Below are 12,707 nucleotides of genomic sequence, written 5' to 3'. Positions count from 1 at the left end.
TAGTAATTGCGTGCTCAAATACTAATTAACCCACAGAACGTATACATATTTTTATCCAGGGACACGTTGACTTCCATCTTATTCTCGCGTTTCCATGTGATTTCTGGAGGATTATCAGAGGCTAGCTAGGTGTTATTCAGCCAGTTCTTAAGTGTGGAAATTAATATGTGCAGTGCAGATTCTTTTTGTATAATTAACCATATGTTTAAGAACAACTCCATGTCACAATCTTTCTGTAAAGCATGTGTTTGAGAATAACTCCATGTCACATATAGGGTATAATTAGATCAAGATGTATCCAAATTAATGAGTAATTATGGACAGCAAAGCTGACGGATGAATGCTAGTAGTGCTCCTGTCCTACGTGCTTGCTGGTCTGCAGCTAGCGAATCTCCAGCAGCAGATGCACGCATCCACAACGTGGCTGGCAATCAAAAAACTGTCACAGCTAATTAACCAGCATCTGCCGTTTGCTCATAACTCGTGTTAATGGCTATGAAGAAAGAAAAAAACCGAGCAACTTTCCTCTCGGAGTATCGGTAATCTTTCGTTACGTTTTCGTGTGATGAGTAGTTCTCGCAAACGGTTTAAATTGGTTAATGGTCACCTAAAATCAATTAAATTACGTGTGTATGCTGCAAGTAATTAATTGGCTAGTGGATGGACAGGACAACCCAGGAAGCAATCAATCAAGCAGCAAAGAACAATTTAGCTCGTGTTTAGTTCCTTTTCAAATTTTTTTAAGTATACGAACACACATTTAAAGTATTAAATATAGACTAATAATAAAACAAATTATAGATTCTGCCTGCAAACTACAGAATGAATCTATTAAACCTAATTAATCCATCATTAACAAATGTTTACTGTAGCACTATATTATCAAATCATGGCGCAATTAGGCTCAAAAGATTCGTCTCGCAATTTACATGTAAACTGTGTAATTGTTTTTTCGTCCACATTTAGTGCTCCATATATATATCTAAACATTTGATGTGACGGAATTTTTAGGAGTTTGAAGTGAACTAAACATAACATAATTAAGAAAAAAAAGCAACAATTACACAATGATACGATAAGGAGACCCCACCTACTAGTACAAAGCAGCATGACATTCCAGAGAATTAGTCTCAGCAAGGCATATTCTTCTCATCCTGTCATCAAATAATATCTTGCAGCAGTTTGCTGATGCATATTCCATGCCAACTTAATTGCAGTTCCAGGTGTCATTAGCCCATTATTACATTTAACACTGTTGTGAACTTATGATCCAAATGGCCCATCAGCCGAAGTGCTCAGATTTAGGCCCAAACAAGGAAGAAGCCCAGCCGAAGAAACATGGGCTCGGCCCAAGCCACGTCATACGAGCACGGATCTGGAGGTGGGAGAACGTACGGACGCGATCCCCTCCGCGCGGCCGTAGGCTGGCCCTCCCGACCCAGCAAAATCTTCTTCTCCCGAGACGAACCACCCGAAGCCGCAGCAGCAGCGATGGCAATGGAGAGGCTTATCTCTTCGCCGCTCCTCCCGCGCCCGCCTCCCCGCGCCGCCTTCTCCCGCCCGCCGCCCTCCCTCGCCGCCGCGCCACCCCACCACCGCGCCGGCGGTGCGGCCTCCGGGTACGGCTCCAGGCCGCCTCTCGCCTCGCTCCTCCTCTCCAGGCACCACCACCACCACCAGCCTCCGGTCCTCGCGGCCAATCCTGCTGCCGATGTGGCCGCCGGCGAGGCTGTCCCTCCCGCCACCGCCACCGCCAGCCGCCGCTTCCTCCAGAAGGTGAGCGCCTCGTTGCCCGCCAGTTTTCCGTGTCGCGCCTCACTCGTTCTTGCATGTCTCGTGTGATGATTACTGATGTGAATTTCTTCTTCTTCTTCCAAGAATTGCTTCTGTTTTGTGATGTTGTTGTGGTCGGAGGAGTCCAAGAGTTAGCGGAGATTATTGAGCTCACGCGTTTGGTTTGACAGGTGGCGTCGGCTGCGGCTGCCACTCTGTTGGCGACGATTGCACTGACGCTGATCCAGCCGGCGTGGGCGCCGCCGGCGTTGGCGTCGTTCCACTCGGCGGCGAAGGCTGGAGGTGGCATCTTCAAGTCGGAGCTGCTCAGCAGCGCGTGGACGGGGTTCCTGGCCGGCTGCCTGCACACGCTCTCCGGGCCGGACCACCTCGCCGCGCTGGCGCCGCTGTCCATCGGAAGGTCGCGGGTGGAGAGCGCCGCCGTGGGCGCGCTCTGGGGCTGCGGCCACGACGCCGGCCAGGTCATCTTCGGCCTCCTGTTCCTCAGCCTCAAGGACCGCCTCCACATCGAGGTCATCCGAACGTGGGGGACCCGCGTCGTCGGCCTCACGCTGCTCGTCATCGGCGCCCTCGGCATCAGGGAGGCCACCGAGGTGCCCACGCCGTGCGTCGCGCTGGAGAACGGCGGCGGCGGCGGCGGCGCGCACCGTGGCCCGCTCGATGCTCTACCAGCCACCAGGAAGAAGATCACCTTCGCCACGTTCGCCACCGGGATCGTGCACGGGCTGCAGCCCGACGCGCTCATGATGGTCCTGCCGGCGCTCGCCCTCCCGTCGCGCGTCGCCGGCGCGGCGTTCCTTGGCATGTTCCTCGTCGGCACCGTGGTCGCCATGGGCAGCTACACCGTCCTGATCGGCTCGTGTACGGAGGCGCTCAAGGAGAGGGTTCCCAGGATCACGGAGAAGCTGACATGGGCTGCCTCGCTCGTGGCCATCTCCATGGGGCTCGGCATCCTCATCAGCCAGTCTCTCGGCTTTAGCTTGTACTGATCCGCCATCCCTCGCGACACCTCCTTCTTCTTCTTCGCCATTGTTAAGCTTCCACTGCCTCCACTGTAGGAATCTGCCATGAGAATTTTGCAAATGTTGCTTGTTGAGATCCAGGAGAATTCAAGTTTAGTTCACAAGAAAAAAAAATGCCATGAGAATTTTGCAAATGTTGCATTGTTGAGATCCAGGAGAATTCAAGTTTAGTTCACAAGAAAAAAAAATGCTTTGCTGAGAATTGCTTAGGTGATCTGCGATGAGTAAACATGTGTTAATTGTCACCCAAATGTATTACACGTACTTGAAAAAGGACTGGTTAAGAACGATTCACATCAAATGTATTTCTTGTACTTGGAAATTAAAAAGATTGGTTAAGAGTAATTCAGTGTGTCTAGGAGATCTGGCATGCATTTCTGTCATTCTGTTTTTGTGTCATTTGTAGTTGCTAGCTGACACTTTGTACTTGAGTGAGATGTACTGTATGTCTATATCGAATTGTGGTTTCCATTCACAACCCTGATAGATTTTGAGATGCTGATATAGATAGGCACATTATGTTCCTCTGCTTGTTCAGAAACTCTATCTTGGCAAATTTGGGACACCAGATCGTCAGCAGGTGACGCAGAATGCGAATTTGCTACACAGTTCTTCAGTGGCAAATCAAGGACAAGTCTGGAACTGGGATCAAATAATAATGTATATATCGAATTCAACCTGTGAAGAACAAAAAACTGAACATAAGAGCTGGTTAAAATATTCAACCAAACAGTCGCCTTGTCCGCAGATAAGATGACGTATGATTGCTGCTGTTGAATGAACTCTTCGTGTTTGCTTGCTGTCTTATCAGCCATAACCAGAAAAGTAATTTAAAAACTTATTTTAAACTTGATTTTGAAGGTCTTCTTTTCAACATTGGTTGTTTCCCTGAATTAGTTTTCAAACCATTAAAAACAAAGATATACAAGTTGTCCATAAACTGTTCATGGTTTTATCTTTCCATGGCTTATACATCAAACAATCAATTACACAGACTGAACTTGTACGTAGTAAACGGAGACAAATCAGAGGTTATGCTTATGCTTATCAGCTAAAATTTGAATTTTCAATCTTACATTTAGGGTTTTTTTCATCAAAGTTTATTTTTTAGCCTTTTCTTTTAGATCACTAAAAGCATGTATTATTTACAAATTATTTTTCGTTTGCAAATATACCGTTTATAAGCCAAACGATGGGGCGTTAACTTCGGGGCTTTAACCTATTTGCCACTCTTACGAGTGGTGCTTAACGATTTGCCACTAAGCCCACATGTTATAGACACATGAGGGCCCACATGTCATTGACAGGGTGTGGCAAATCGTTAATTGCCATGTCACAAGAGTGGCAAATAGTTAAATTTCCCGTTAACTTCAAACAAGGTGCTTATCGATTTTGCTATATATTTGTCGATAAATTTTCTCCCAAAAATTTGACAGATGTAATTATAATACAATCGTAGTGTAATTACACTGCAACTATAGTGTAACTTATATGTAACTTGCAAAAATCTCTACGTAATATGTTATTCTGGTAAAATAGAGGTTGTGGGAACAAATCCTTACACATATGTGTGTGTTGTGATTTTATTTTTCTTCCTCACCAAAACAAATCTTACATGAAACTTATATACAAGTTACGCTGTAGTTACGTGCAAGTTACAGTGTAATTACACTACGATTGTACTATAATTACATCTGTCAAATTTTTAGGAGAAAATTTGTCGACAAATGTATAGGTGGTCCCGGTGCTTATACTGCGAAAAAAATACGGGCCGTTCTGTCCGTGTAATGGGCCTTCCGGGCCAGAATTCGGAGCCCAAATGGGCCCGTTTAATGCCTTGGTGGTGAAGTCCCAACTCCCACGTTGTCTCGTCTCGTCTCTCGCACCAACTCTCTCTCTCTCTCCCTTCTCTCTCCCCGATTCCTCCTCCCCCTCGCCGTCGAGATCTCGCCGCGCCCGCGCCCGCCTCCGCCAGAGCTCTCCCGCGCCATGGCGACGCGGAACCGGACGCCTCTGTACCGCAAGTACCGCGACGCGCTGCGCCACGTCCGCGCGCCGGCGGGGGCTCCGTCGTCGTCATCGTCCGGAGGAGGAGGAGGAGGAGGAGGAGGAGGCGGGGGGCCGGTGATCGAGATGGCCTCGCTGCTGCGCTCCAACCGCCCCTACGCCCCCCTCAGCACCGACGACCCCTCCGCCGCCTCCAGGTAACAACCCCCCTTCCACCACCCTGTGCCGTCTAATCTGAACCCCACCTTTAGATCAGTTCGCTAGTTAATCGTGATGCGAGGGGGGCGCGAGATGCGGAATTGCGACATGGGAATCACAATTGCTAGACTTAGATCGGTTTCCGTGCGAGTGAATAGCGATGTCCCGTAAAATCGATGGTGATCCAATTGGCCTGTGATTCAAACGAAGCAGTAGAATTGCAGATCGCTGAACTCATTCCCTTAGCTAGCCTGTTTAGGCGTCATCTACTGCGAGATATTTATAATTGGTTTTGTTAGTTCAAGTAGAGAAGTTGAAAACTGTTGTGAGTATAAACATCGAGGTGTGGTAGCAGTCCACCAATTGGTTTGGGAACCTTACTTGGCACTCACATGTGGTGTATGTGGTGCAGTAGAAGTGCTGTGACGGTCGGGCTGCCCCCGGCATGGGTTGATGTTTCCGAAGAGATATCTGCCAACATGCAGCGGGCAAGAACGAAGATGGCAGAGCTGGCTAAGGCACATGCCAAAGCCTTGATGCCATCCTTTGGTGATGGTAGAGATGACCAGCGAGCAATTGAGATTCTTACACATGAGGTAACAGACTTACTGAAGAGGTCGGAGAAGAGACTTCAGAAGCTATCCATGAAAGATTCTTCAGAGGATTCAAATGTCCGAAGGAATGTCCAGGTGATGATGGGCTCCTATCTTTACTTATTAAACAGCTACAGGAGTTCTACTCATAAGGGATTTTTGTTTTTATGGATGAAATGCCCTTTGATTGTTATATGCAGCGTTCACTCGCTACAGACCTGCAAAGCCTTTCGATGGAGTTCCGTAAAAAACAGTCAACTTATTTAAAGCAGCTACGCCAACAGAAAGAGGTTCGTACGTCAATCTGCTCAAAGTCCAGATACTTTTGCTACTTAAATCGATCTAATTGAGATGCTTGATTAATGAATCATGTTTACAGGGGCAAGATGGAGTTGATTTGGAAATGAACATGAATGGTTCTAAGTCGACATTTGAACTTGGAGATGATGAATTTGAGGATGTGGTATGCTATTACTTTGTCTTTATCTTTAGTCCTTAGTCCTGCAGACTTGATTTTACAATATTGTTATCCTGAAAGCTTGGCTTATAGTAACTAGTAACACACTCAATTCTAATCATTATTTTTATTGTTTGTTGTGTATTGCTCCTCCCTATCTGCTAGTAACTGACTTGAAAATCAGAATCAAGGGTTTGCCCGACTTGCTTCACTTCAGAGTTCAGACCCACAAGTATACACAAAATTTGTGAAGAGAAAAACGCAAAATGAATAGCGGCACACATTATGTGCAATGAAGGCCATGTCTAGGTTTGGGTGGTTACAGTGGCTTAGAATAAGGCAACATAAATCTGATAGTATGTATTTGGCTTGCTTGGATCAATTTGCAGGTGTGAGTTAGGAATCTAGCTCAAGAATGAGCACAATCTAGTTACATAGTTGGAATTCTTATTCTGTTATACTTCTATTCTAGGCATTTTAATTTGACGGGATTGCATTATAGGATGTAGCTGTTGGATGTTTATAGCATTTCATTTTGCTCCTACCTTTTGACCACATGATGACATTGTGGATCTTAATATCAAGTCCAGAAAGTCAGATTTTTGGCCTGTGAATCTGTAATGCTTGAATAAACATAATAAGAAAGTAACGCACACTTGTGGGATGGAGTTTTGAGGCAAAGCTATTGTTATGGCAGTACTGGGTAGTGAAGATCTTGCATTTCCAAGCTTCCCAGCCCTTTCACTTTGTAATTGCTGTACTGATCAAGAAAGGCCGGGTTCTTTCAATTGCGTTTTAAACCAAGTGAATTTAGGTACATCATTTCAACTGGCTCCCGATGCAGAAGTTATAATCATAAAAAAATACAAGGCTTTCTAAGTAAAAGTGCTATAGTCCCGTGCTCCACCTGCATCCACTTACCTAAATTTTTCTCTTCTGCGTTATCAGATGGCAGGCAAGAAACATACAGGCATTACTGCCCTTTTTTTTAATCATATCATGAATTTAGTAACATAGGTTATGTTCATGAATAAAATCAAAGAAGTTTGAGTAGCTTTGCATTGTCATGAACACCACAATAATCCAAGCATCCATACACCATGGCCTTGCATCCATGAATTCTTAGTATAGTTCATGCACATACTTAGATGGTATCCAGGCAGCTGCTTTTAAACTGGTTTAGTGTGAAAAAGAGTCTTAAGTGAGATGCTCAAAGAAAACATTAACAAATTATATGCTTCATTATGTATATATCCCCTTTTAGTGTTCTCGGGAGTATGATGTTTGTGTATGTTTTTTTGTTGGATTTGAAATCAATGTATGGGAATAGATTTGCTGGTATCAAAGAGGAGGATTAAAGTTCCAGCATACCCTTTAAATTAAGTAATTGATCGATGATGTAGTTTATTCCATGATTTTAATTTCAGGGTTTCACGGAGGTTCAGATGTCAAAACTTAAGAAAAGCGAAGCATTCACCAGAGAAAGAGAAAGAGAAATCGAGCAGGTGAGTTCTTTGTTTGTTATTTGCTTATATGCACAATGCTATATACATACTCTCTTATTTGAATTAAAAAAAATCAATCATGGGCACAACTTTATTTTATATTATCTGCATTCTACTTGAAGGTTGTCGAATCAGTTAACGAGCTTGCACAGATCATGAAGGACCTTTCAGTTCTTGTGATAGATCAGGTATAAGAAAAACCCTAAATAACCGAGTTATCAATGATTGGTTTTGTTAACTGGTTCAAACTCCAGACTCATAATTACTTCATCTCAACAGGGAACTATCATAGACCGGATAGACTACAATATACAGAATGTTGCAGCTTCCGTTGAAGAGGGTTATAAACAATTGCAAAAGGTTTCATCCCCCAACCCATTTTCTATCTTTAGAGTATTTTTATGCAGATTTCTGTAGTTAAGATGGAAAAACTTCTATGCCATGTTTCATTTGCCAGGTTAACTTATATGATATTTTATGATTTGTGTCCATTACGGAGTAGCACAGTGGTTTAAGAAAACTTGTACTATAATGTTAACCCTAAAAAATTGCTTCCCACCTGATCTATCTTTTTGTCCATTGAAAGAAAATGGTATGGGTAGATTAGGCATTAAATGAAATTTTAAAAAGGTATACTATATAACTTCAGCAGTTATCTGGTGATAAAAATTCAGTGCTTGATTTTGCATCTCCCAGACTGTGGACAGTCAAGCATCTCATAGCATGTAAATGGTGTCCAATAAATAGTACAGATCATAAAGTTTCTTTTTTTTTGTGACTACTAGAGGTAGTAATACTAGGTCAAATCTTCAGGTCTCCGCAAGTACTGCTGTGTGCCTTTGCGTGCCTGTGTGTGTTTGTGCATGCATATGCTACTGTGTGCTAGATATTATCATAAAAAGTTGAGGAGAAGTCCTCAGTGTTTCCACCTGCAGCACCTTTACCTTATATATCAAAGCGTTTCTGCAGAGGAAGAGAAATAAGGCGCACCTTCAATTCCTGGAGTTTTCAGTCTAACATCTTCATCTGGTCTCTGTTATGCAGGCTGAGAGGACACAGAAGAAAGGGGGCATGGTCATGTGTGCTACTACCCTTGTCATTCTTATCTTCATCATGATAGTCCTCCTGATTTTAAAGAAGATCCTTTTCTGACATAGATATATATATTCTTTATGGTTGATGGATGGCTTCCAAGTGAACAACACTCGCTGAGTGATTATGCAGTGCCTGCGTACTGGAACAGCTGCAGTTCAGTTGCATGTTTACAGTTTACTGATCTCAAAATTCAAAGACGGTTCAGCCCATATCCATAATTGCTGGGCCTGCAACTCTCTTCAGTCTTCCACATTTTTTTGCAGCACTGCAAGTGTAGAGATATCATATTCATAGGAGGCTCTTTTTTTTTAAGAGTTGTGTTGACACAATTTGCCCTACCTGTTTGTATTGGAGCAGCCAGGTTTGGTTTTGTATGCTCTGTACAAAGTTGTACTATCATCCAATTCTTGAAGAAAAAGTAGCTCCACTTTCGGTCTCGATTACGATTTCTCACACACGGTCTACTTATTTACTGGCTATAATGTACCTGGCTAACTTTGTTTTCCTTTCAATCTGATAGTAGAAAACATTTTATAGGTATGTGAAGGTCTGTTAGCCATTGATTCTTGTATCTGAATATTTTACTGAAAATACAATTGTGGAGTTTTGTTTTTCAGGTGTCGGCATGCATGCATGGGGGTGCTGTCACTTTGGTATTTGTCTGTGCTGCTGCTAAATTGGAAGGTTTTGCTTGGCTTTTGAGGTGGGAGCCAAGAATCAAGAGGTGATGGATCCCCTGTCGGCCATCATTCACTCACTCCCTCAACCTCTTCCATAACTCAGGTCTGCAGGCCGTGGTGTTTTCTTGCTCCCATTGCATCATTTTGACCAGTTGGTCCCAAATCATGCAGCATGTACTGTGTTTTGGTGATGTAGGATTTTCTGTGCCCTACATGTAATCAATTTAATCTCCCCTAGTGTCTCTCTGTGTCCCTTTGCCCCTATTTATGGGGGTGTTTAGATCAGGGGTGTAAAAAGTTTTGGTGGGTCACATCGGATATTATATAAGGTGTAGCAAGGGGTGTTTACACACTAATAAAAAAACTAATTAAAGAATCCATTAGTAAACCGTGAGACGAATTTATTAAGCCTAATTAACCCATCATTAGTAAATGTTTACTGTAGCACCACATTATCAAATTATGGAGTAGTTAGGCTTAAAAAATTTGCTCGCAAATTAGTCACAATCCGTGCAATTAGTTATTTTTTAGCCTATATTTAATACTTCATGTAGGTGTTAAAACTTTTGATGTGAGAGGGTGAAAAATTTTAGGGTGGATCTAAACAGGGCCATAGGCTCTGGTTGCTTCAGCTGTTTGCTGCAACTTGGACAGGAGGCTATGTCTCTCCTATTGGGCACCTAACTTAGGTTTTTTCTTTCTTTTCTATAGCTTGTTTCACCTCCCTGGTATGGGTACCCCTACTAGGGGCATACCCTACAGAATTCCTACCTCAAGGTACTAGTAGGAGTAACATAGGCTGTGTTTTTGCGTATCACATCGGATATACGGATATACATTTAAAGTATTAAACGTAGTTTAATAACAAAATAAATTACAGAATCTGCCTGTAAACCGCGAGACGAATTTATTAAGCCTAATTAATCTATTATTAGCAAATGTTTAATATAGCACTACATTGTCAAATCATGGCGCGATTAGGCTTAAAAGATTCGTCTCGCAATTTACACGCAATCTGTGTAGTTACTTATTTTTTTTGTCTATATTTAATACTCTATGCATGTGTCCAAACATTTGATGTGACAGGGTATAAAATTTTGCGGGATCTAAACAGGGCCAATACTGTAGGAGTGCATAAAACATAGAGAGAAAAGAGAGTTGTACCAGGGAGGAAGATGACGAGTTTGGGGGGCATGAAATATTCAAATGTTGTAGGGTACTAGTAGTAATATCAGTACTGGTCGTACATATTCATCATCTTGAATGCTCTGCCTCTGCCGTACCGTCCCTTTGGCTCTCTCCAGAGCTGGAGAGTGGTGATAGGAGTAGATTAGATTAGCTTAGGTTAGGAGTAGTATGAGGTTTGATTTAGGGGGCTAATAAGATTTATTAGGATCTGTACAAAATCTTTCCAGCTTGTAGACGTGCAGTACTACTAGCTCGAAGCAAATGCCTTTGGGTACATCCGTACATGTCAGGTCAAAGCAAGGGCTTGGGATTTGAATGGTGTTTCTTTATCTTTTGAACGAACGAAATGGTTTGAATGGTTTTGAGGCCCGTCCTTTTGGTCATCATGCTTTGGAAGTTTGTACTTGGTGGATCTTATCCGTATACTTCAACTGATTAGTGGAATGGATCTTTGATCTGATATACTGTATGATCGAGCATTCGAGCCTTGCTTGTTTCAGCTCAGGTTTATAAGTTGCAGCCAATTTTGAATTTTAGAACTTAATTTATGTGCTTTTATCGCAATCGTCACGCAACTTGGGAATAGCTATCATTTGTCGTTAAATTTTCTTCTACAAATTTGATATATGTAAATATAATATAATCAGTGTAATTATATTGCAACTTGCATGTAGCTACAATATAATTTGTATGTATCTTCTTTTAAAAAAAAAATCCATGATAATACACTATTTTCATGAAGCGGAGGATCGAGCGTTCAAGCCTTGCTTGTTTCAGCTTAGGTTTATAAGTTGCAGCCAATTTTGAATTTTAGAACTTAATTTACGTGCTTTTGTTGCAATCGTCACGCAACTTGGGAATGCTTATAATTTGTCGTTAAATTTTCTTCTATAAATTTGTATATGTAAATATAATATAATCAGTGTAATTACATTGCAACTTGCATGTAGCTAAAATATAATTTGTATGTATCTTTTTTAAAACAATCCGTGATAACACACTATTTTCATGAAGCGGAGGCCGTGAGACCGAATCTCCTAGCCTGTCTGCATGCTATGATTTTTTTTCTTCCTAACTTGCATGAATCTTAGGGCCTATTCGTTTCAAACGAATTGCAAAGAAAAAGCATAGGAATAGGAATGGGTTTTAAACTATCATTCGTTTCATATGAATGCACCATAGGAAAACTACAGGAAAGTTTTCCATTCCTCCATTTTTGAAGGAAAAGCATAGGAAAAAATAATCCACTCCAACCTAATGTTTACATTTCTTTGGTTGGCTTGCTCAACAACATAGGAAAAAATCCTATGTTTTTCAATCCATAGGTTTGCATATGTATTCCTATAGTATTCCTACATTTTAAAGTAAACCTAACAGTTTAAAATTATGTGAAAATTAAATACAAATTACATTATAGTTTCATGCAAATTACAATGTAATTACACTACAATTATACTATATGTACATTTGATAAATTTTTAATATATATAGTATAATTACACTACAATTATACTATATGTACATTTAATATATACTATATGTCGACAAATATACAGCACAATCGACTCTAAAAAGAGTGGTAAGGCTTTACGTCCCCATCGTTTGGCGATATATTTACAAACGAAAAATAAATTGTGAATAAAATTTTTATATACGTGTTCTTAGCAATGCAAGCAAAGGCTGAAAAATAAACTTCGATGAAAAGAAAAATCCAAAATCAGCTCTAAATTTAAGATTGAAAATTTAAATTTTAGCTGATAAGTATAATCATAAGAAAAAAAAATGAGGCCGATACTTTGTTAGCTAAAATGTGGTTAGGGTTTTGGTTGGGTGGTGGTCTCACCTTTGATAAGCTTAGTAAACAAAATGTGGTAAATCTAGACAATCTTAATACATGAATCATCAGAATTTTATTGACATGACTATAATTGACTGGTGTTTAGGCTTCTCGTTGCACACCGTTTTGATGGTGCAATGATGCATATTAGCCATAATATTTGATAGTATAAGTTTGTGCTTGATACGATGAATCCTAGACGCCGAGTTGGGAATATAGTACATCGGAAGCACCACTGCCTGAACATATAATACTATAATACGGAGTACTACGTACTCCCTCTGTTAAAAAAAAAAACTCGGCCTAGAAAGGGATATGACCCCTACTAGGA

The 12,707-nt window shown here is 41.6% G+C and overlaps 2 protein-coding genes across 2 annotated transcripts; both read left to right on the top strand.

Annotated features, from left to right (window-relative positions):
• The first annotated feature begins 1,450 nt into the window (after positions 1 to 1,450).
• Positions 1,451 to 3,161, top strand: LOC127775858 (chloroplast protein FOR GROWTH AND FERTILITY 2-like). The gene is made up of 2 exons (XM_052302169.1): positions 1,451 to 1,776; positions 1,965 to 3,161. Exons 1-2 carry the CDS (start codon positions 1,492 to 1,494, stop codon positions 2,781 to 2,783), a joined length of 1,104 nt encoding a protein of 367 aa, XP_052158129.1. The 5' UTR covers positions 1,451 to 1,491; the 3' UTR covers positions 2,784 to 3,161.
• A 1,522-nt stretch (positions 3,162 to 4,683) lies between these two features.
• On the top strand, positions 4,684 to 9,119 carry LOC127777906 (syntaxin-43-like). Its single transcript, XM_052304529.1, has 8 exons — positions 4,684 to 5,020; positions 5,434 to 5,710; positions 5,815 to 5,904; positions 5,994 to 6,077; positions 7,499 to 7,576; positions 7,699 to 7,764; positions 7,856 to 7,936; positions 8,621 to 9,119. The coding sequence occupies exons 1-8, from the start codon at positions 4,806 to 4,808 to the stop codon at positions 8,726 to 8,728; spliced, it is 999 nt and encodes a 332-aa protein (XP_052160489.1). The 5' UTR covers positions 4,684 to 4,805; the 3' UTR covers positions 8,729 to 9,119.
• The last annotated feature ends 3,588 nt before the right edge of the window (positions 9,120 to 12,707 follow it).

This window comes from Oryza glaberrima, chromosome 6 (genome assembly GCF_000147395.1).
Source record: "Oryza glaberrima chromosome 6, OglaRS2, whole genome shotgun sequence".
In the NCBI taxonomy this organism is placed as follows: Eukaryota; Viridiplantae; Streptophyta; class Magnoliopsida; order Poales; family Poaceae; genus Oryza; species Oryza glaberrima.
The sequence above is the reverse complement of the archived record's forward strand: the minus strand, read 5'-3'. Positions and strand labels throughout refer to the sequence as shown.

Excerpts from the sequence above, each read along its gene's own strand:
- LOC127775858 (XM_052302169.1), top strand. The coding sequence starts at position 1,492 with ATGGCAATGGAGAGGCTTATCTCTTCGCCGCTCCTCCCGCGCCCGCCT. Across the intron at positions 1,777-1,964 it reads GCCGCCGCTTCCTCCAGAAG|GTGGCGTCGGCTGCGGCTGC; the intron begins GTGAGCGCCTCG and ends TTGGTTTGACAG.
- LOC127777906 (XM_052304529.1), top strand. The coding sequence starts at position 4,806 with ATGGCGACGCGGAACCGGACGCCTCTGTACCGCAAGTACCGCGACGCG. Across the intron at positions 5,905-5,993 it reads AGCTACGCCAACAGAAAGAG|GGGCAAGATGGAGTTGATTT; the intron begins GTTCGTACGTCA and ends TCATGTTTACAG. Across the intron at positions 7,765-7,855 it reads CAGTTCTTGTGATAGATCAG|GGAACTATCATAGACCGGAT; the intron begins GTATAAGAAAAA and ends TCATCTCAACAG.